General features: G+C 40.2%; 1 protein-coding gene across 8 annotated transcripts in view; it reads right to left on the reverse strand.

Annotated features, from left to right (window-relative positions):
• Positions 1–1070: 1070 nt before the first annotated feature.
• The window catches only part of ACTN2 (actinin alpha 2), a 68241-nt gene continuing 44580 nt past the window's right edge, over positions 1071–24731 (reverse strand). For 3 of the 8 annotated variants that reach the window (XM_048297558.1, XM_048297556.1, XM_048297555.1), the window contains exons 12-21: positions 23179–23329; positions 15332–15440; positions 14376–14516; positions 13800–13982; positions 12523–12657; positions 11855–12034; positions 11341–11487; positions 5292–5369; positions 3064–3222; positions 1071–1739 (exon numbers count right to left, since the gene is read on the reverse strand). In XM_048297558.1, coding sequence (XP_048153515.1) covers positions 1581–1739; positions 3064–3222; positions 5292–5369; positions 11341–11487; positions 11855–12034; positions 12523–12657; positions 13800–13982; positions 14376–14516; positions 15332–15440; positions 23179–23329 — 1442 coding nt within the window. In that variant the 3' untranslated portion in view covers positions 1071–1580. Of the gene's footprint in view, positions 1740–3063; positions 3223–4103; positions 4170–5291; positions 5370–11340; positions 11488–11854; positions 12035–12522; positions 12658–13799; positions 13983–14375; positions 14517–15331; positions 15441–23178; positions 23330–24731 lie in introns of all 8 variants that reach the window. The other 5 variants (XM_048297561.1, XM_048297560.1, XM_048297559.1 and 2 more) reach the window with 3 other exon arrangements.

Raw genomic sequence — 24731 nt, forward strand, 5'->3', positions numbered from 1 at the left:
TAAATTTCCAGACAAAGGCCAGCAAAAGCATCACTGCATACTTAACATCTGCTTTTTTACACATGAGGAAAAAGAAAGATACAGAAAAGTTAAGGCCAATGTCCTCAAAAGCAGTAGTGCCTAAGTCTCACTGAAATAAGTCTAAGCTTGGAGTCTAACAAGCTATGGACATCTGTGCTCAGGTGACCTAAATGGAAACTCTTCAATTCATTCTGAGCTCCATCTCTCTTCATGAAACCAGACCTGTCCCTCCAGCACACAGAGACTGTTGTTCATGCAAACACAATGTATTGAAATGTGTGACGTAGTTTGAACTTTTGGCACCTGAAAACTCCTTTGATGTTCAGAAATGTTTCCAGTTCTTAGAGGGAGCCACTGGATTGCCAATGACACAGTCTCATAAGGTTTTGAAAAGCAGACTTTATTTAATAGGCACATCATTGCTTTAATAGCACTGGGCTGCACAGCTCGCTTCACCATTTGTAAATAGTTTTGTTTGATTACATTGCATTTCCTCAGTGTCGGTAGGATTCAAGTAAAAAAGGTACTGCTTGTATTCTCTTATCATTTCTCAAGATGGAAAAAAACAGTAAACGTCTAGTGCACAGGAGCAGGGTACAGACAGAACCACCTGCGACGCAGTAGAAGTCAAGACAAACTGAATTTTGAGCACTGAACAGTTAAAGCTGCAAGACAACCATACTACATTTGCTCAGATGGGAGTTTGCTTTATGCAGGATAGAGGTGAATGTTGCCCACTAATACATACAATAATGCGTTATTATACTGAGAAACAAAGACTGGCCAACATAGACAAGAATGAGGCTTTCATAACAAAACAGTTCACATGAAATTAACTTCCTTATTATTTCTGATTATAAAAGTTGTATTCCCTCAGCTGTAAAAGTTAAAGGCCTAAAACAAAAGAACTGTTTTTAGAGTTTTTTTTTTTTTTAGAGTTACAGAACTCTAAACCTGCATTTTAGTCAGCTTTACCCCTTATATTACAACTCTTTGTGACAATAAGCATAGCATTCTGGATTATTTTTGTAATTAAGTCATTTATGTGGTTGTTACATTTCTTCCCTGAAAATCTGCATTTTAGTATTTTATTAAATTCCACCAATAGAAGCATACAAAATCAGAAATCATGAGAGGAAATATTGCTCTATGAAAGAATAAAGCATGACTTCTAACATAGTTTTATGAACATTGTAAAAGAAGCGCATATGGCATTGAAACATTTCAAAAATGGAGAAGTATTTCATGAGTTTCAATGTTTTTAGGCTTTACATTCTATTTTCTGAATGTATATTTTCAAAGTTAGTATCTTGAAATTTTTTTAATAGATTTTCTAGCATTGCATAGGACAGACAACCTAAAACCAACAAGGCAGGTATCTAGCGTGCCGCACACTTTAATATACACCAGTTACTTCAGTTACTAGCACTTTACACTGACGGTACCTACTGTATTTGTAAAACTTGTTTTTAAATCAGCTTGTCAAAGCTTTTGAGAAGCAATCTGGGCAATAAGGTGGGTATTTTTAGTGTCTACCATGAATACGGCCAATTACAGAATCAGAGGTCACTCTCTCCATACAGTGCTGATGAAAAAGAGGTGTAATCCAGAGCCCCGGGAACAGACCCCGGGCCGGTGTACGGAGGCATTCTCTTGATGCAGTACTGAGCCTGCTCAGGAGGCAGCTCTCGACGCAACTCATCTGCCAGGATATAAGGCTGGGAGGGGGAAAAGGATTGACAAATTCAGTATGTGTTCTTCAAAAACACAAAATATTTTCTGTAGCTGTGACTAATAAATCCAGACGTCCTGCCTATTTTTCTGAGACCAAATATTTTCCTCAGTAAAATCTGTCACAAATTATGAGTTGAAGGGGACAATTCCACCAACAAACTGATTAGGTCAAAATGCAGTCTCAGGATATGTAACTGTGTATGTTATCTACCAAGCACTGTGCAGCCATAGGCAGACTGCTACAGATACAGCTTATCTCTGGATAGTCAGTATCTCTGCAGTGCACTACTGCCCCTTCTGCAGTGACAGGACAGATGCAGGTAGTTCCTGTTAGTTTCAAGGTTCTAATATATGTGTAAAGAAAGATGCATTCTTGTTCTTAATGGTTTGCATTTATGACATGAGGGATACCCTCTGTTAACAGACTTGACATTGCTTAAAATAGCAATCTAATGAAAACCGTTTTTTCCTAAGACCATATTCCACATGAATTGCTACTGAGAACATGTCTGGAATTTAAAATGTGGACCACATTAACTGAGATCACAAAATCAATACAAGCAGCTGGAATGAGAAAATCCATAGAGCGATCTTGGGCAAATAGACCTGTACTGCTGTGATCTCTCTCCACAGCACAGGAGTGGTTTTGTGGCAGCACAGTTTATAGTCCTGACTCCTCCAGAAGCTCTTGTGTTGCCATTATACTACCTTTTATCTTCATACACCACTCACTCACAAGTGCATCTGGCAGTGGGGGCGAAATTATGCCAAATCCAGGAGCTTCCTCTACAATCCCAGTAACTAGAGGAGGCCTCCTCCTGCTGCTCCTGCTAGGATAGGGGTACACCACATTGCATCGCCCTGTTGAGTGAGCTGTCCAGTCACAACATGGCTCACGACAAGGTGTAGTCTTGTGTACCTGACCTAGGCTATGTTCCAGAGGGCCAAACTTTGCACTGAAATATCCAGACAACAGCATGAAAGGTAGAATGAGTTCCCCACTAATCAAGGCTGTGGTGTGGAAATAACCTGATGTCCAATATATCCATTAAACAGACCAGCCATCTAAGTATTGTCTAAGATGTCTAACTTTATGTTGGCTTTCTGTGATAGGAGGATACACAGACAAAGCCTTGTATTCTGAACCCATTTCAGGTAAGAGTCTTGGTTCCAAACAAGAAGAAAAGGCAAACGCTTTCTCTGAAGTCTGACAAGCTGCAAAGCTTCACTGTTAATAAAAGGCTTGTAATAAGAAGGGCTAAACAGGAGAGCGATTGAATCCTTACAGCCAGCAGAGCGGCAACTGACCTTATCTGAAGCAAGGATTCTGAAGGAAGCTATCACTTGCTCAGCCGTGTCTGTGTCTGCCGTTTCTCTGGTCATGAAGTCAATGAAGGACTGGAAAGTGACGGTTCCTTGCCCATTGGGGTCAACCAGAGACATGATTCGGGCAAACTCAGCTTCACCCTTTCACAGAATCCAAAACAAAGAAAATGGTCACCGTAGTACCAATCTCCAACTGCCCAAGCCTCTCATGAACCAGTCAGAACCACTGGTTACAGAGCTTTTAAAGCATCTTCCTGACTCAGGAACATCAACATCAGAGCCAATGAAATCTGCATCTGAAATGTCCACCCCACTTCTGTAAAAAGGACTGTGCTTTTTAAAGTGTATCCTTTGTCCTAAATACATAATATGTACCTTTCAATTAACTGTCTCCATCTTCTCTCCCTCCCACCCTCCCACAACACCTGTTTAACTTGCTTTAATTTAACATTTCTTTTTCCATCTCATCCTAAAACCATTGTAATTTAGGCATTACGCAGGGAAGTGAAACAATAGCCCAACAAGCAGTGTAATTGCAGACTCACTGAACTAAGAAGGGAAACAATTTATGCCAAATACAGGACAGCTTAACTAAGGATAATCCCTTTCTTTTCCATTAAAAAGGTGAATTTTGGAGGAAATTTTTAGAATAAATAATTGAAGCAAGGAAAATGCAACCCCCAAAGCAAGTTTATGAAAATTGAACAGTATCAAACTAATTCTTCAATCATGCAGGTAGAAAAGGATAAATTAAAAAAAAATTCATTTAATAATTGTTAATTTCAACTTTAAAGTTTCCTTAATTCAAAGAGCAATGCAGTGGACCATAGAATATGGTTTTCAAGTGTCTAGCTTTACTTTCAACTTCCCTTTTAATAACTTGAAATTATAGAAAAAGCAAAGTACTATCTCTAGTGTAAATGACATTAGTATTCTCTCTATTTAGATAAACTTTAGCATTGCTGTGGTTAATGTTTTAGCTGTGAGCAGAATCAGTTGACATTGTTTCTTAAAGCTCATACCAAATCATAACCCATTGAAATTAAGCAAGCTCTGAAATCATCATGGTCCATCAATCCATTCTTCCTCTATTGAACAAAACAACGCAAGGAATACAGAAGGGAGGGTTTGAAGAATCCAAGGTAATTTCCAGAGAGATGACGAGTTTGGACCATTGGCATATTGGATTCAGTGCATGAACAGTATTCATTTGATGTTCCCCGATCAGGTCACCAGAATCATCATCAATTTTAAAAGAGGAAGAAGTAACTAACATATTACACACAGGAGAGAGACATTTTGACCACAAAAAGTAACATCAGGAAAGGTCAGGGGAGCGATAAGGGAGAAGAGGAGATGAATGGGACAAGAATACAGAGAACACGACCAGAGAAGACAAAGAGAAGAGCAAGGAGAAAAGTTTGTTACTAAACTAGTCAAATTCAGAGGATGCTCAAGCTGCCTCCCTGATATGAAATGTCTCTAAAACGTTCTGCATGGAATCTCTAGCAGCTAAAAGTACTGTGAAAAACAGCCAAATATTTCATTCCAAGGTCAAGGGAGATACATTATGAGAGCAGTCTGCTGAAATATGGGATATAAGTACAGGGATTTTCCTTTTGACTGCAGGATGTCAAGACCCTGACTACAGTAGAGATGTGCATACTGACTTAAAGGATGAGACCTGCAAGACTTAGAAACAGATCAGTTGAAGACCTTATATGAAATGAGGTTGGTCATTTTCCAGGCAATAATATATCTGCAATATTCTGGACTCAAAGCTGAGTAAACATTAAATTGCATGAAAGTAAGAAGGTGAATAAATGTTTCCTCTGTGCTGTGATACATTGCAGTGGCTTCGAGAGAATTGTGTCATCCTGTATTAGGAGAAAACATAAGAGAACTTGTATTGAGTCTGAGGAAAGGAAAACTGACACAAGTCTAAGTGCAAGAAGCATAGGAGCTCTCCTAGGTATCTAGTAGTGTCCAAATAAAATATCTCAAACCAAGTAAAACAAACAAACTGAAACATCTTTGAAAAATGCAAAGAAAAATACAGCTCAAAGGGATGCTGACAGTCCATCTAATCCAGTTGTCTTCCCAGAGGCAGGATCTTTTCAAAGCATTTTGACCAACAGACTGGAGTTTAAACATGCAATCTTTTTGGCTATTGTTACATCTGAAAACAGAATTATTTCAGTTTCCTCTACCTGCAGGTCATTTCCAACCTGTCCTAGACTGATGAGGCAGGCTTTAAATTCATCAGACTGTAGATTGTCAGATTCGTCCTAACATCCCATCACAGGTCATGCATTTGGGAAGGGGAAAGGAAAGAAAGAAAAGTCACAGGTCAGGTTAGTTGGTTAGTAAAGAACATTCTACTCTCAAATTAATAATCATATTCTTACAGAATTTCATGGAAATGTAATGTCAACATATGCAATGAATTACCTAAAAAGTGTGCGGATTTTGCAGTTTCATGCTTTAGGCTTTTTCTTAGTCCTCCCTTCAACTACAGAGCTAAAACTCTGCTTCCTTCCATCCTTTTTTTTTTTTTAACCCCTTTGCTGACAAGGCAGATTTCATTCTATGAACTGCTACTTGCTTCCTTCTTTTTCCGTTGTCATGCAGTGTATGTGATGCAATAAAAATATCACTGAACCTGGGCAAAACATGTTTTCCCCACTCAATTACTGTTAACGCCATTCTTGATCTGGTAATATTACTTAACATAATAAGCATATCTCAAAAGAGATAAGTACAAAATAAATTTGTAATAGACAACATATTTTCAGTTATCTGTCTTCTTTAACAATATATACAGTCAGGTTTTGCTTTGAAAACTGACTTTAAAAAAGTGCCATTGAATTCCAGGTTAAATGGTTCCTAGTAACACCACATCACACTGGAACATTGGGGTTTTTTTTCTATTTTGCAGGTGAAGAAGTTCACGCTAACTCTTAAAAACAGACTGGATTGTCTTCTTCTTCCTGTTCATAGAAAATGTGTCCTATCAGAGGGGTACTGTAGAGTGAGTTAACATAAATACAATTAAGGTAATATTCCAAGATGAAAAATTATTACCTGTATTGATTTTACAGACAGTTTGGAGAAGATCCAAGGTTTTCTGTCTGCTACATATTTGCCTGCTAGATGAATAATTTATTTTTGAAATTTTTTATATAGCTATGCATAGGTAAAATTATAGGAGTTTTAACAAATGCACTGGGCTTATTTAATATACTAATAGGATAAAGTAGTGCTTTAGTAAGTTAATAACACCATGCATTTTTAAAATATCATGCTGTTATTGACTCCGTGTGCATCAACATCCACCAGCCCCATACAGGAAAGATGAAAAATAACAGTGGGAAGTCAATGAACAGTAAAAAAGCAAAGTTAAAAATCTGGAGCAGCATTTAGTTAAAAGCCATAATCACAGTAAAGTTTTTATCCTTTAATATTTCCATTTTATATGATAATTCCTGTTACGAAGCATTCAAAATGGCTTATTTTATCATTCTCAAAATGTTAATCTAGGCTGGTTTGAAACTTTCAAAAACTGTCCTGGAGACAGGCTGTAGCAGGTCCCACCAGGGGTGAAGTCAGTTCATTTTACCTTATTTCTAAAGGCAAAGATACTTCTGTGTGACTGCAAACGAAATGATATAAAAATGGGAGCTAAGAGCCAAATCCTGCCCCTCCATCTCCTCTAGCAGGTGTTGGTAGGGGATCATCAGCTACCACCCCACTACATGTGGGGTGAGCGGGCAGTGCGTGCAGGAGCTCCCCAGCCAGGCACACACAGCAGCAGGAGCTGAAGCAGTGAAGGGCAGACAGGAGTGAGAGGCTGGCACATCTTCCAAGAAACCACTTTCTATAGGAGAGAAGTGCAGTGGTTGTGCTGGAGCTCAGAACAGTCATATGGTTAAGTGGGACTCCCTAGTGAGGGTCCAAGTAGTAGTGCCAAGTGCTATAGCAGGTTTTCACATTCTTGTAGTGAAATTTTCAAATCTTCATCATATGCTGCCTAAAAAGGCATCTTTGCCTTGCAGTATATCAGTTTCATCGAATTCAGTGGCATTTTGCAATTAAGGCATAGATCAAGCCCATGTGAAGGCTTTTGTAATTGGAAATGGTTCTTGATATTTATTTTTGTTGTTTGCAGACCAACATTAGGAGCTGAAATTAATCTTTTAACACATATAAATAACTTTGCCTTGTTCATCTTTTTCTGCCAATACAAAGCAAAACACTAAAATCCCCTTAATGTTTCATTATTAGTCCCCAGAAATCTTTTTCCTCGTCCTTGTGATTTATATGTGACCTTAAAAAACAAGTGAACTTCTGAGTCAAACTAATCCATTCTTAAATATGTCCTTAATTTTCCTGAATGCTAATCGACCTGCATAAGCCTGAACACACGATTCCTTTAATAGGGAGCTGTTGTTTTTCTGTTAGCAAAATATAGGGTGGCATGATGCTATTTTTCTGCATGCAGAGCTCCTACTTGAAATCTGTAGTTTGCAGAAAAATCAATAGTAGAATGTGTTAACAGCCATTAAGATAGTACAGGCAGAGCAGCTGCAGATATTTTATCACATACTTTGCAATCTTATTTAGAATTTACTAAAGATACTGAATCTGAAAAAGGAATCCCTGCATAAAAAGATGTCAAAACCAGTGACTGACAACCTATCTGTATGGTATCCTAATTTGGCTGCATACCATTATTCAGCTATGCACCATTTTGAACACTTCTAAACTGCTTCTGTGGTTCAGACATTGTGTCCCACTTTCTCTTTTTTTCTCCATACAGTCACATTAAGGAAGGAAATATAGCAGCATTGCTAAAGATTTATATTTATCCCTACAACTAGACTGTGCCTTCAGTCTCAGTCTCCAGCTAGAAGTAGGGCAGCAGTGGTAAGCAAGGGTAAGCAGCAGCACCCTCAGGAATAACCCCCGGGGGCACCAACACATGTACATGCCTGTTGGGAACACAGGAGCCAAGAAGGTTACCTCATGACCCAAAGAAGAGAGCATGTTTGCCACTTGCCTTTTCAAGGATGATTTGTAAAGCTTTCTGTGCCAGCACATCTCTGCTGGGGGATGCACTGAAAGAAACACAACTCCTCCTGCCCTTGTAATTCTCACATGCACTGCAAGAATTTTTTAATATATTTTTCCCAGGGAGGAAGATAGGGGTTCCTTTTTCAGATTCATAAGCAAAGGAAGTTGTTTCTAGAAGCACTCTAAAAAGAGTTGTTAGATTTATGTATACCAAAATACATAGTTTAAAATCAGGAAGGGAGCTACTCTGCATATTAGTACTTTGCTGACCTCCTCAACACCCACCGTCAGACATTAAGAAATGTCTTAAATGGGAGAAATGCCACACAAATCAGAGCTATACCATGCATAAATTATTCTGTTGTGTATTTAAAGCCTCCTTGTCAGTGACAGTATTAATTTTTGGGATCCTTTCTGGCTATTCATCATTGTGAACAGCAGTCCAATCCTTCCAGTGTATTTTTAAACTACATCAGGCATTTAGAAATGCTGCTAAGTGCCACAAAATTTTTACATATACTGTTAATTCCATCTGACATGAAGAAGACAGTATTTTTCATGGTAGTGCTTATGTTCAGATAATCCAGTTTTATCTTCATTTCTATTTAAGGAAATCAAAACCATAGAAGAATCCATTACTGCCTTCTCTATCTAAAGATGAATAAATATAAAGTCTCCATTATTTTAGGTACACTGAAATAACTCTAAAGCACCCTGGGTTTCCTTTATTCACCAACACTAAATATTTGAGAGTGCAAGGATATAGGAAAGATAGAAAAATGAAAAACAAGCCTGTCTTTCTCCAACATGTTTGTTCAAAGTCTCCTTTTAGCCTGTGTAAATTGAGTTGCATCTATCTATTAAGTAACAATGTAATTTAATCCTTATAAACTTCTCTTTTATCAGTGTTTCTACTATCTGTTCCCTTCATAAAACTTGGCTTGATGGTTGAGTGGGTTTAGATCTTACCACCTTCTTTTCTTTAACTTGCATTATGCTACAGAAAATATTTGTTACACTCCGTCAGTGCAAAACTCCTCCTAGATCAGTTTCCCATGTCTGATTCTGAGGCAAATATACTAAAGAGGGCATTTGCAAAATGGTCCTTCCCTTATGTGATCCTTCCAAACCTCTTTTTTTAAGCCATTGGATTGTATCTGTCATGGGGAAAGGCAAGGTCTACAACTAAACTTGCAGACCAGGCCCAGGTTGCTGAGGCCATAGAAGCAGATGAGGATGTATGATAGATGAAGCACCTGTCCCCTTCTGCTTCTGACCTGGCCACTCAGGCTTCCTGCAACAGGAGCCAGGGCAGAAGGGACACAGCCTGAAGCCATGAACCATTATAGCCTGAGGAAAGGAGACAGTCAGGGATAGGTAAGAATCTAGGAGCTGGGACGCAGTTTTTGTTACACATTATTGTTGTAGCCCATCTCCAGTGTGCTGGCAGCTGTGTGACACAACCACCTTCTTCCAGGTCATACAACCTTTCCTAAGGCCTTGTTCTGTTTTATGCCTTGGTCTCTCAATGTTTTACTGCATCTGCAAAGCCTAAAATCCATAACAGTAGGGCTGGTTGGTGTAGGATTTAGCTTCTCCCTTCAGGCAGTCTGAGGCACCAGCGAGCATGCCAGAGAACTCACCTATGCACTACAAAGGTACAGGGATGCCAGAAATGGCCATCCTGTATAACATATACTTGGATTCAGTCACCTTGCTTCCTCATCTTTAGAGAGCTGTCAAATCTTTGGGCGAAGTCCCTGGTTTCCCTTAGAGAGATCTCTCAAATACAGGCATGTAATTTATCCAGGCCTGGTAGTCTGTCTGCTTTTAATAGCTTTAATTGCTCAATTATCTGCTCCAGTGCATTGGGAAAGCCATTTGGTGTGCTACTTCCTTCCATCCCAGGAAATATATCTCACTTTTGTGATGTTATCCTCTGCTTCCTTAGAAAATACAAAAAAGAATTATGCTATACTAGAATCACATTAGGATTTTTCCATAAAACACGTTCCTAGTTCCTGTGTAGCTAAACTTCCCTATGCTTGTGTGTTTCTTCAGAAAACAGAGGTTTGACAATTCTGGTCTTCCTCCTAAACAGTAAGGGGTATTCTAAAGAAGATTTAGTAAACTGTGACTGTCAGCATCCAATCCACACCGAGTGCAAGTGCAACCAATTTGAGTATAGCTGGACAAACAGTGAAAAAAGAAAGTGGCATTTTGCTGTAGCCTGAAATGATTTGAAGGAGCTGACCCAACAGACTGGTGCTGCATTATGTTAAACTTTTTCAGTATTTGAACTGTGAACTTGGTTTTAGAGGTGGGTCCGTGTGAGCACAGAGCCATCAGAACTAACTCATGTTCACATTGATCTCCAACTGCAAATGTCAGATCTCCATCTGCATATATTTTGCTATTGTGTCTATAAATAGTTACCTTTGTAACACTCTGTCCATGAATACTGCATAACTCACAGAAGTGAGTGAAGTTTCTTCACAGTAGTGTTTTCCTTCCTACTTTTTTATTCATCCATATTTAGATAACTAAAAAATGTAACAGCCTCTTATTTCCCACATACAGCCAGCAAAACAAAGGATATTCCTGGACAGTAAATTCCCAACTATATTCCCTACAAATATATTTCTAGGGAGACAAGTTGTGATTCAAAGGGGAAAAAAGCCTCTGTAATACAGATTACAGCTGAATGTAATGACTTGGAAGCAACAGCAAGTACTTAGAACATGCTGTACTGTCTTAAAATAAAGGGCCATGTTATTTCCAAAACACACAGATTTATGCAGTTCTGCTTATTATTTGAAAAAATACTAAACCATATTAGCAGAGCTATAATTCTGCATTACATTTAAAAAGCAAAAATTCATCTTTAATTTATGTGTACAATGCTACTAGACTAGGGCCCTGAGCAATGTGATCTAGTGGATCGCAACCCTGCCCAGGGTGGGGAGAGTGGAACTGGATGACCTTTAAAGTCCCTTACAACCCAAGCCATCCTATGACTTTATGAGGCTGTAAATTCTTCCTTAACTGATCTTTTTTTCTCTTTCAAAAAGAGTCCATTGCTACTGCATTTGCAGGTTTTTTAAAAGGCTTACGTTTGGAATGAGAAGAACCTTGCTTCTGGGAAGAATAAATATTGCTAGTTGAGAAAAAGCAGGAGTACTGTACCCTGTCAAAATGATTGAACGATGCTCTGAAGTCATTCATTTGTTCCTGGGTGATACCCTTGGCATCTCTTGTGAGGATCTGAGTCTCAACCTCATTGATAGTTCGAGCAATGGTGGTAAGTAGGAGCTCCCATCCAACACGGATGTGCTATGAGAGAGAAAATACCGAGTTATTACAGAATCAAATGTATTCTTTTTAGAGTACAAAAAGTACAGTAAGAAAAAAATCAGCTCGAAATATTTATGTGATACTTTTTGCCATACCACTAACTCTGTATCATGACCAAGGATCACTAAAAATACAAATGGCCTTCAGAAAAATACAAAGCTGGTTTCTAAATGGGTACTTCTTCACTAAAAGTGAAAATAAATGAAAATTAAACAAGTCTTATGAGATTATCAGAAAGCTTGCCGAATTCCATCTTCTGTGGCAGTCTCTTTAAATCCAGGAAGGTACTGACACAGCACAAGAGGACAGAATAAACTAATAAATACAAAAGGGAGTAAATGGCTACCTCCATGGTATAGTTGGTGTGCTTATTGTCAAACACCAGGGCTTCTTGTATAAGCTGATGATCTCCTTCCAGTTTGTCAATATTGTGTTTATAATTAATGATATTTTGCTCATATTGCTTCAGCTGATTCATCTGGTCCTCCAAAGGCCCTGTCATTTCAATAGAACTGCGGGCGATTTCCTGTCAAAAGAAACAAAGACACCCCCCAGTCCCACAGAATTTAAGCTTCAGATGTGCTAATTGGACCAATGTTCACATAAATATGTTGTATTTTTATACTAAGAAGCAGTAGTAATAAAACCTTCATACAGTGGAGATGAGAAATTTTACTTTAGAAAACACATTTCAAAAGAAACGTGTCACATTTATATCTGGAATTAGTATTGAAACCCCAGTGAACCTGGTATCTTTTCTACAAAAAGCAGAAGTTAAACAGTAATTGTTTAGTGATTGATTTTTCAAAGCTGAATCTCCTAGTCACCATCAAGGTACCACTTGTACAAGGTCCCACAGTTTCAAGAACAATCTTAACAGGTGCTAAATAGTTTAGGATCAAACAGCTGGTGAACTGTCATTGATTTTGCTGTTGCCCTGTATATAAAGTAGAGATAAAAAAATTATAAATCACTTTGTTCCTCAGCTTCTGCATGAGGAACATGCGCACTCACCTCCATCTTGGTCTGGATCCATGGCCCAATGACATTGGCCTGAGCAGCAAACTGGCGGCGCAGGCGCTCGTTGGCGTGCTGGCGGGCTAATTCCTCCTGCAAGGATTGATCCCTCTGAGGCACCAGCTGCTTCACCTGTTACAGTGGGAAAGCACTAAAGGTGAGTAGGCGCAGCTGAATAGTTTAAAAACAAATGGAACAAATAAGTCTACAGCTGCTAATTTTCATTATTGGTCTGAAGGCCAATATCAGAAGGACAAGCCAGAATGATCACTATTTTAGTTACAACTTCCATGCTAACATAAGAAATTTGTAACATGGCCTTGGGCAGCCTGACCAGAGAGACTGACATGCAGAGAGAAGAAATTCTCACCTCTGTCTGGATTCGAGACAATTATTTCACTTTAACTGCTCTAAGAGCAGTTGCTTTGTTTTCCTTTTGAAAAACAAAGGTGATTTTTCAATCTCTAAGTAATTGTTCTAAGAACAGTCAGTGCAAAACATTTTATTTGAGCACATCCGTACAATAGGATAACATGAGATATGTTCTGCCCATCATGCACATCTGAAGGTCTCTAATTCATTGCAAATGCTTTTGTTTGGCTTACCCTTCTGAATTGGCCAGGGAGATTCTAACCTGAGTCATTACTGCTTGGTTATTATAACCCATTGAGGGTGTGTTCTTGTCCATGTAAGTTTTTCTAATTCTACATTTTACACAATCATTTACCTGTAGCTTTTTATCTGTCTTGGTTCCTAATGAAACGAAGTTGGTGTGATTGCTTTAGGAGCCTCTCTTTAATCCCTTCCCAGTACTTTTCAGCTGCTAATGCCAATTTTAATCTAATTGGAAAGAAATATTAATGGCCCCAAAGATGCTGATTTTATACATTTTTGAAAAGCAGCATCTGGGTAGAAGAAACACAAAAAATTACTCTTTATACTAAGAGAAAGAATACAATCATTTTCTGTTCTTTTAACAGTACCTCTGGCCAGGCACCAGCTCTGCACTAGCCTCAACACATGCTTCTCTTGCCCTGGCAGAAAGCCAAAGAGGACACAGGTAATCTTGCATGACGGGAGCAAAGGATATTTTGAAGCAGGCCTGGCAAACATATGGGAGATCATAAGGTACTGTAGAAATTCATTCTGCCATCTGATGATCTAGAATAATTTAGAGATTTATTGTAAAGTTCTCTGAATATTCTCAGTATTTCTAAACTGGAATACTGTGTTACAGTGTCCTTTTCGTATTTAGCAATTTAGCAATACATTACCTTTTCCCACTTGCTACGAATCTCTTCGACTGTAACAGTGCTGTAAGGATTGGTTGCACTTATTCTCATGCTGTAACTCTGGATGACTTTTTCAACTTCATTCTGGATTGATAGGATGGCCTGTCGTTCACCATCTGCCTCTGGCAAAGTAGCTTTAAATTGATCATGTGCAGAGATTAAACTCTAAAATCAGAAACAGAGAGGGAAAGCATGAAAACTTTAACATTTCATCCAACATCTGGAAGATCTGCTGTAAATAAGCACAGCTCCTCTCTCAGGCTCTCAAACATTCTGGCTACTGGGTATAGATACAGGAAATAGTACATTTAGATACATTCATGTAACAGCCCTCATTGGTTTTATCAGGACCATCACTTTTTCCATAATCTCTGGAATATGCTTTCATACCAACAAAGAAACCTAGTTGCAACAGAATAGACATGGCCTATCACAAAGCAAACATTAAGACAGATATTGGGGGGTTTCTTATATGTATTCTACTTTCCCAGGAGGAAAATCTTCCTTTCTTGTTTTCCCTATGACTTTAATCCAAAAAACCCCCAGATAACCATTTACCTGAATTTCCTCTATGCTATGAACAATAAACATGTCCTGTAGGTCTTCCATAGCACCTTCCATCCAGTTGTTGAAAGGAGCAGCTCTTTTGGCAAACTCCAGGTGAAGCTGATCAATTGTTTCGAGCAATTTCTCTGTCCTCTGTACAGGTTGGGAAAAGTGCATTCTTTTGTTATTAGGGCAAGATCTAGCTCCATGCACATACCCACCTATATACAAAGTCATGCCTCATCTTTTCAAAATCATTTGATTGCACTGATTGATTTCACCACCTGCTTTAAGGATTCTCACTCAAGGCATTTGGTCTAATTGCAGTAAAAGTACTCTCATATCCAACACATTAAAAGGGGTGGGTGTATGCCTTTGAAGTATAACTATTGATATTTTAAGTATTTTTGTTATTAGGACCTAACTGAAAGTGAATTAAAATCTGATAATTTTGATTTAGTAATTTCTTGTAAGTACAAAAAGGAAGAATTACACATATATTTCCCACCTTGGCATTTATGTGTGTGACTTCCTCTTTTCCTAAGGAACAAGGCTTTGCAAAGTATCTCAGTGCTTTGGAATACTCACTACCAAAAATTAACCTACTGCTGGACAGGCAAGTATGCAAGACTGCAAATTCAGGCTAGTATGAAAAGGCAACTAACCAACAGCTTTTTTTAGCCTTGCTGGACATTGGATTCCCACAGAGAGGTGCTACAAACCACATGCCATTTGTTGCTGCTTTAGAACTATCCCTGGGAGCTCAGTACGGTCAAGTCTACTCTGAGCAATTCAGTCTGTTTGCAAAAGTAACCACACCAAAATGAAATGGAGGTCTGAGGAAAGGGTTTATTGCTATTTGGATTCCAAAGTGGATGCTCAGTGGCAACATTTCCAGATCTGAAATAAATGGTTCATTTCCCTCTCCCTGCCTCAGCTGAGCTGCTGATCCTTGTTACATGGTTTACCTCCAGTGCCTCTCTCCTTTTCTGAGTGAGTGTTCCCAGGCTGTCCCATTGGTCACATATCTTTTGACATCTATCATTGACACTTGCAGCATCATGGTAGTCCAGTTCACTAAGAAAGAGCAAAGACAAAAATCTGTGTGACTTTTTGAAAGACAGGAGCAGTTGCACTGTCCACACTTCCACTGGCCCTCAACAATTCTTCCCCTCTTTTTTGCAATATTTCTCCTAAGGTAAGCAAGTGTTGCAGTATGGACATTGTGTTTAGGCATTCAGCAGTTTGAGAAGCACAGCACGGGAACAGCATCAATCTCCTCTGCTCTGAGAAAAATCAACTGACATCCAGGTATTAAAGACAATTAAGGTGTCCAAGTATCTTTGTCTTAGCTATTCCTGTGACACAAGCAATTCGACCCCTGATGGACAGAATGCTTCAGTCTTGGTCTTTATCAGGTTTGCCAAGATTGGTGTTAAATTAATTGGCCTGAAATATCCATTTTGTTTTGAATAATCCAATGATCCTTTCCTTATATGCTTTGAAATTATGTAACTGAGAAAGATACATCAGGTTGGATTCAAAGCATAACCTCTCACAAGCCTGGCAATACTAATAGGGGCTGCCCAGATCTGGGGCTCAGAGAACAATTTTTGTCTTCCTCTCCAGGAGCTCCTCACAGATCTACAACCCAGAACTGGCTGGTTCAGAGAACAGGGATCTCCAGACCCACATATGCCACCAGCATGAATCAGTGCATTCACAAAGGATAGCAGTTACCATTGCCTTTTCACCTGCTTCATAGGCTGATATTATCCTGACAGGAAGCAATTTACTATTCTGCCTGAGACTGGAATAAATTTTTAAGGCTCTGTCCTGAGATTCTGCACGGAGTCTGCTTCAAACTGAACTTTCGATCTCAGTGGCAGATGATAGCCATCCATAGTACCTGTGCTTGACACTTTGGAAACTCACTTTTATTGGTGTATTACCATCCACTGAGTTTAGCTCTTGGCTTCTCCTCGAGAACACTCTGCCCAGTACTAAACGTTGCAGAGACTGTAAATACATGACACGTGGCAATATGAATCTAAGATTTACTTTGAGGCTTGAACAAGACAGTAAGTGCAGATAGAATTTATTCCCCCTTTTTTGAGCATTCTTCTCTAGGCAATTGGCAAGAGGAATGTACAGATCACACTGCCAGTAACACAGAGAATCAGAGAACAAAATGAGAAGAGGCAGCTTTCCTCTGTGAAGCCAGAGGCCGGAAGCCAGAAGCTCTGTAGGCCAGGGGCAGTATTCATGTTTCCTCTTCTAAGCCCAGTCAGAGCAATCTGGTTTGGGATAAACCTGAGAAGTATGAGAAGCATTCTGTTTAAAAGAAGCTTCAGATGTGCTGCAATCAATTGAAAGTGTTGAAAGTGAAGAACGGTAAAACAGGTGAAAAAAAAAATACCATAACAGAATCACAAAATCACAGAATCACAGAGTAGGTCAGGTTGGAAGGGACCACAGGTCATCTGGTCCAACCTCCCTGCTCAAGCAGGGTCATCCTAGAGCACATGGCACAGGATTGAGGCCAGGCAGTTCTTAAATATCTCCAGTGAGAAAGACTCCACAACCTCTCCAGACAATCTGCTCCACTGCTCAGTCACCCTCACAGTAAAGAAGTTCTTCCTCATATTCAGATGGAATTTCCTGTGCATCAGTTTCTGCCCATTGCCTCTTGTCCTATTGCTTGGCCCCACTGAGAAGAGCCTGGCTCCATCCTCTTGGCACCCTCTCTTTAGATACTGATAGACATTGATAAGGTCCCTTCTCAGTCATCTCTTCTTGAGGCTGAACAGGCCCGGCTCCCTCAGCCTTTCCTCATAAGAGAGATGTTCTAGTCCCCTCATCATCTCTGTATCCCTCTGCTGGACCTGCTGCAGGAGTTCCATGTCTCTCTTGTACTGAGGAGCCCAGGACTGCACACAGCACTCCAGATGTGACCTTACCAGGGCTGAGTAGAGGGGCAGGATCAGCTCCCTTGACCTGCTGGGAATGCTCTTCCTAACGCATCCCAGTCCTTCTTGGCCACGAGAGCACTGCTGGCTCTTGGACAGCTTGTTGTCCACCAGGATCCCCAGGTCCTTCTCCACAGAGCTGCTTTCCAGCAGCTCAGCCTGCAGCCTGGGGAGTGCTGGTGCAGGGGTTATTCTTCCCCAGGTGCAGGACCCTGCACATGCCTTTGTTGAATTTCAGCCAGTTCTTCTCTGCCCATCTCTCCAACCTGTCAAGGTCATTCTGAAGGGCTGCACAGCCCCTCTGGGGTATTGGCCCCTCCTCCCTGCTTCGTGTTGTCAGTGAACCTGCTGAGGAGGCATCTACCCCTCCATCTGCGTCATTGATGAGCAAGGTGAGCAACACTGGGCCCAGCACTGAACCTTGGGGGACACCACAAGTGACAGGCCTCCAACTTGACCATGTGCACTGGGTACGATCCTCTGGGATCTGCCATTCAGCCAGTTCTGAATCCACCTCTCTGTCCACTCATCCAGCCCACGCTTCCTGACTTTGCCTATGAGGATACTGGGAGAGACAGTGTCGAAAGCCTAGCTGAAATTGAGGTAGACAATATCCTCTGCTCTTCCCTCATCTATACGGGTAGTTGTTTCACACTAGAAGGCAATTAGGTTGGTCAAGTGTGATTTACCTGACTACTCCTGATCACCTTCTCGTCTTCCCTGTGGCTTGAGATGGCCTCCAGAATCAGACACTCCATCACTTTTCCAGGGATTGAGATGATGCTGGAACTACTGGCTGGTAGTTCCCTGAGTTCTCCTTCTTACACTTTGTGAAGACTGGGGTGACATTTGCTTTTTTCCAGTCCTCAGGCACCTCTCCTGACTGCCTTGGCCTTTCAAAGATGATTGTGAGCAGCCTCACTATGGTATCCTACAGTTCTTTTAGCACTCATGGATGCAGCCCATCAGAGCCCATGGACTTGTAGATGTCAAGTTTGCCTAGGTATTCTCTAATCCAATTCTCCTAACCATTTTTAAAAATAACAAAAACAACCCAAAATTGTGAAAGTAAACTCTTGTATGTAAGGAGAAAGCTGCCAGCAAGTCATACTGTACAAGGGTTCCTTAACTCAAAAGTTAAGGAACTTCTTGGAAGCCCTTTCATTAGCCTTCAAGGGACGCAACAAAAGCCACCTATCTGCTAAGAAATTTTAAGTCAGGAGCATAGAGTCTTGGATGAAACAGGCTGAGATTTATTTTGCTGTTATGAGTTTTTGGCTGAAAATTGGGGTTTTTTTCATTATAGCATATTAAGATTATTAGATTTTGTTCCTGAGTGAGCAAATTTTATTTTTGCTTCAATGGATCACTTATCTCCTTTTGTCAATTAGAGTAAGGGCAGGTGTCCTTCCATGAAAGTGAGGGACTGATTGTACCAGCTGTGGTCAAAGTGCTGGAAGGTGATATGCCACCCTCCTCCACAAGCTCTGCCAGGGAGATTCCATCATTCCCCGTAAGATCTCTACTACCCTGTTCCTTCCAGGTATATATGCTGTGGACAAATACGTAGAAGAATAATATCAAAACAACTTTTTAAAAGGGCACCCGTGGGTCAAAAATCCTAAGTTAGTTTACCAAGTGGCACTAAACAATGTAGCTCCACTACCTTTCTGGGCCTGCTGTTGTTTACTTCAAGTAAGTGTATTGTAGGTATCAAAGAACATTTTTCTGCTCAAAGCAGGAGCAGAAGAAGTAATAACTCATCAAATATTAACTACTTGGAAATAGAGCACAGGCTTACATTCCCTGTCCTATTAATTTTTGTATCTTCCCCAACATTGAAGAGACTAGATTTACATTTTGTTAAAATTTGTGCTTTGCATTGCATGAAATACAGCTTCTCCTGTGTTACAGACCTTCTAAGATAACAGTCTTTCTATTTGTTTGGCCATTTGAAACCTACAGCCTTTGGAATTTAAAATTATTAAGTTATGGCTATTGATCTTACAAGTAATTCAATCTTATCTGTCCAAAATTTAAAATTTACTGACATTTTGACCTGATCCAGAGAAGCACTTAAGTATGAGCTCACTTTAGGAACAGTGATAGTGCCACAAAAATAACCTGCTGAGCAACATGTTTTAGCAGTGCTTCAGAACAAGGTTCATGTTAACCATGCATGTAAGCACAGTTTGAGCCCAGGTCTCCAGAATCAAGATGACTCTCAAATCAGTGTTACAGATAATGGTCTCCTTGGCTGGAAATCAGTACATTAGAAGTGATGGATATACAAGAAATTACATTACAAAAATTTTGCCTTGATGATTGGAAACATTGAAATGAGCACATAAGATCATAAATTAATATGGGTTTTCATAGTACAGCTCACTCAAGTTAGCATTTGTTATGTCATAAATGGCAAATCTGAATTTAGAAATGCCTGTCCCCCTTCAGCTTTGTATAAAGCCCTATCCAAGCCCTGTCATGCCTCTTTGCCAAAGAATATCTAAGTCTATACAGGCTGGGAACGCAACAATCTTAAAGCAGCATCCTGGCTGGAATCACCTGCTTGCATACCAACATAAATCCTCTATCTAAATAGCAACAATCAACAAGCTTGTAGCAACTTTAACCTTAAGCACAAAGTGGACTGAGCTGCTGCAGCAGAAAATACCAGATCAGACAGGAAACTGTAACTAGTAGAGTTCAAGGTCATACAGCAACAGTTCTCTTTTGAAATTTGCAACATTAGGCATCCAAGAGATTGACTAAAACAAAACATGGAGGTGGACTGACTTGGAATGTAGACACAGATGATGATGGTTTCTGTAAGGGCCTGCTCCAGTGATGAGAAAAAAACCAACCAACCCACCAACCAAACAAATAAGCAAAAATCAAGAAAGAAATACCCACATGGACTTCAACAGGTTTTGTATCAGGCGCACATTTCTTAGCATTCAGACATTGATCCTTCTTTAAAAATATGGATTAAGAAAGAAATTAGCATTTTCCTCCATAGTTTTATTGTGCGAGGAATTACATATAATTAAAATCAGTATTTAGACAGAAGGTGTCCATTTGCTTGCAGCCAGTGATAAAACCTGACCTTTATGACCTTTCATTCAGTATTCTCCATGGGCATTAAGCCTAACTGAGCTACAAAGTCACAGTGAAAATCAGGCACTGATAGCCCCATTGTATGGAGAAGCAGAGAAGTCAAATTAGAGCATCTCTAAATGCAATCAGCTTTCAGCACCTTCGCAGCCCAGGCCACAAATAACTTGTTTAACTTCACACAGCAAATTACTGAAACAACTGAGAAGAGACAATCCCAAAATAGACAGGATACCGTGTTCATTGACGTCACCAGAGGTAAAGGACAGAGGGTTCAAAACACTGGTAAGCAGATGCTGTGCTGTGTATACTACATTCCCAAACTTTCACATAATTCATAAAGCTGAATCTGAATTAGCAATGATTAGGTGTTACAGAAACTTTCTTTAGTATAAAGAGAAGCAAATCTCAGGGGCAATCCCAAGCAGAAATACAGGCTGGGTAGAGAATGGATTGAGAGCAGCCCTGGGGGGAAGGACTTGGGGATGTTGGTTGACAAGAAGCTAAATATGACGCAGCAATGTGCACTTGCAGCCCAAAAAGCCAAACGTGTCCTGGGCTGCATCCAAAGCAGCGTGGCCAGCAGGGCCAGGGAGGGGATTCTGCCCCTCTGCTCTGCTCTGGTGATACCCCACCTGGAACCCTGCAGCCAGCTCTGGGGCCTCCACAAAAGACATGGACCTGTTGGAGTGGGTCCAGAGAAGGGACACAAAGATGATCAGAGGGGTGGAGCATCTGTCCCAGGAAGACAGGCTGAGAGACTTGGGGCTGCCCAGCCTATAGAAGAGGAGGTTTTGGGGAGACCTTATAGCAGCCTTCCAGTGCCTAAAGGGGACTTAAAAGAGAGCTGGAGAGGGACTTTTAATGAGGACAAGGGGGAATGGCTTTAAACAGCAAGAGGGCAGGTTTAGACTGGATATTAGGCAGAAATTCTTTACTGTGAGGGTGCTAAGGCACTGGAACAAGTTGCCCAGAGAAGCTGTGGATGCCCCATCCCTGGAGGTGTTCAAGGCGAGGTTGTATGGGGCTTTGAACGCTATCTAGTGGAAGATGTCCTTGTCCATGGTAAGGGTCTTGGAACTAAATGGTCATTAAGGTCCCTTTCAACTCGAGCCATTCTATGAAATAATTCCACAGAGATCAAGGCATGCTAGGAGGTGTTTCATAAGCTCACATATTCAGGGCAGTCTCCATTCTCTGTAATTTTTCAGATTTCTTTCACATTAACCAAAACACAGTACTTACTCTGCCCACTGTGATTTACTTTTCTTTCTTTAAATTATCTTGAAGATGGGCTTTTTCTTTTCAATCCATTTGAATTACACAATTCCTGTAAGTGATGCTACTATCAGGTATGAACTACATTTTTAGACAAGTCTCTGATTTTTAAATCATTAATGAATATGGAGCTGTTCATGAGTCATGGTCCTTCACAAAGTGACAAAAGGGCATGTTTCTAAGACTTGATTTCTGAGCAGTAACTGTTCTGCCTGTTCAAGGTGAGAAACTGAAACTTGGAGAGCTGAAGCCAAGGGCAGGAATCTGAGAATTTTGATCTTGGCTGCTGTTTCAACCACTACTACACATTTGCTCCTGTTGGCTTTACAGATTTATACAGTGAGTGCCAAACTGCCACGACCAGGAGTGGCACCACTGATTTACAGCACAAAGCCTCTGCAACTAACTGCATAAGGTGATAAAATCAAATGTGCTTACCTTGGTGTTAACACCAAGATGGCTTTACCCAAACAGGTACGTAATGCTACAGTCCTATCAGTGCAGGCAGAGCTCACAGAACTGTGCTTCACACAGGTGAATTAACAACCTTCCCACAAACAAAAGCAAGCTCCACCAACAGGGACAGAGTTTAGCCAGACTAACTTGAACAACACTCAGGACTTTGCTGCCATAAGGGGTCAGTCCAGAGCCTTGACTCTTCACATTGCTGACCTATGCAGCTGATGTCAACAACACAGATGTAGCCTAAATGTGTTGCAGAGCAGTTCTCAGCTTTGGCTGTGTTTTCTCTGGGCATAGTATGCTGGCTGAGCAAGCGTCAGTGGCTAAATTGATGGAACTGTGGATGAAAACTCTACCTCTCCTATAGGAGAGCTTTGTGTGTGCTTGATTCCTTGTGCAACCCTGAGCAAGTTACTTAGTTTCCATATGCCCCACTGTCCCTTCTGTAAAATGAAGACAAGGGCACTTCCAAATATAATATCAAGAAGTTGTGAAAATAAGCATATTAGAGACAATTAAATCTGCAGGAAAGTCAGTGCATTACCCACTATTATGGAGATAATATAGGGATGTGAAGCCTTTCAAAAGGACCAATATACTTGTGAAGATACTTGATCTGTAATTTGTGTAAATGAAAATATTTTCTAAGTTAAACAACTCATAGCCAGTACCTCTCAGCAGACCATGAACTGAGAAATAAACACCTCCAGGATTCCCATCAACCCACAATGGGTAGAGTTAATGCTAAAAGATTACTGTGAAGTCAAGTTGAAAATGTTTGTTTTCAAATAATTTTGGTCAGTTGAATATCTATATTTGGTTGGGGGTAAGGGGGGGATGAGGGAAAGGTCTCAGTGACCAGCTCAGATAATATACTTATGAAGCTATGTCTGGAATTCCTACGTTGGTACCTATGACACTATCAAATTCATTGGAAAGAGTTTATCGCAAAGTTAAATGTCAGCAGCTGCAAGCCTTTAAATGGAACATACTTCAGCTCCTGGGCAATGGCAGCGATCTGTTCCACCCTGTCCTGGTGAGCAGCCAAATCGCTCTCAAAAGCTTCATGTTTCCTTAACATGGCACGGACTTCTGTCAGAGAGGCAGACTCATAATCCTTCTGAAGCAAGGTCTGCTCTTTGCCTGAAAGAGGAAATTAAAATATTACTCATTTTTTGCTAATTTATTTGTTAGGAAAAATGCAAATTTAATCAAATTTTTGGTTGAGGCATGGTGAAAATCATATGTCTGGAATTAAATCCCACCCCCACTGAAATCAGCAGCAAATTGTCAGCACATGTTAATTAGAAACATATATTTTTAAAGCTCTCACAGTGATGTCTTGATTTTTGCATAGTCTGCTGATACAGGTCTAAAACAGCGAGTATTACTTTGCTGGAGAAACTGGCATAAAAATGGTATATTAGCAAAAACTGTATTTCTAAACCACTGTGCTAAGTTTTTGTAGAATAGACTTACAAAACCAGAAATCACACTGCTATGCTCAGCTTCACTCTTACTAATGATCTGTTATTCATTCCAGCACTTAACAAAAAACAAACCCTGAGATGTGTGACTGCCTTTTGTATCAAACACTGAATTTTAAGTGGAAAATGCCAACTTATCTACAAAAGGCTAGGGAAGCAAAGATTAAGTAGAAACTGAAATACTACTGCTGAGTAACTCCTATGTTGGACAACTGAGTCCACACAGACAGGCCCTGCAGCTACACTCACCACATGGCATTTACAGCTCTGTGAATCCTAGAGCCAGAAGCAACTATTGTTTCACTTGCTGTGTACCAGCCTATGTGAAGTTTTCCCTACACAACAGCTATAACTTGTCACCATGAGTAGTTTATGCTTAGAAATAGGCTCTCAGGGCTGATAAATGCTGTAGTTTCCCTTCTAGTATCTGCTTGGCAGCCGTTTACAGCCTTGCATGCTTCCAGCAACTGTTAGAGGATGGACTCTGATTCACTTTCACAGTGTCAAAAGAATGTTGCTGGAAAAAGCCAGAAGCATGGCAGAAACAGCAAGACAGTCGTCAGGATGATAGAGCAGACCTATGTTTAATAGTCCCCAACAAAACTGAATGCCACTGTATGGTCCTACGGGTGTCACAACTACAGGTAAGGTTAGGTTACCATTAAAAGCCAGAACTATAAATGGCGTGTAATCGAGGGTTTGGAGCAAAGCAGACACGAGTCTATTGTCATGTAGCTTATCTGGACTATCCAGAACATCATGATGACCAAATAATAATAAACTCAGAATACCTCCATTAATAATTTCACACTCAGCCAGTGGTATCACTGCATTCCTGGTTGGATTGCTGGTGTACAACTACATAGGAATATATCAGCAGTAATGGCCTCTATTCAAATGCAGAATATTCCCATTGAATCACTACCTCAAGTATGATTTTTACAGTTACATCTCATTAGCAACATGCCAACAAGTTAGGATTGTGACTACAGTCAACAAAACCTGACATTTTATCTGTTATTATTTTAGGTTGTCTGAAACTGTCCAAACTACTTATA

Source organism: Corvus hawaiiensis, chromosome 3, assembly GCF_020740725.1.
Source record: "Corvus hawaiiensis isolate bCorHaw1 chromosome 3, bCorHaw1.pri.cur, whole genome shotgun sequence".
NCBI classification, from domain to species: Eukaryota; Metazoa; Chordata; class Aves; order Passeriformes; family Corvidae; genus Corvus; species Corvus hawaiiensis.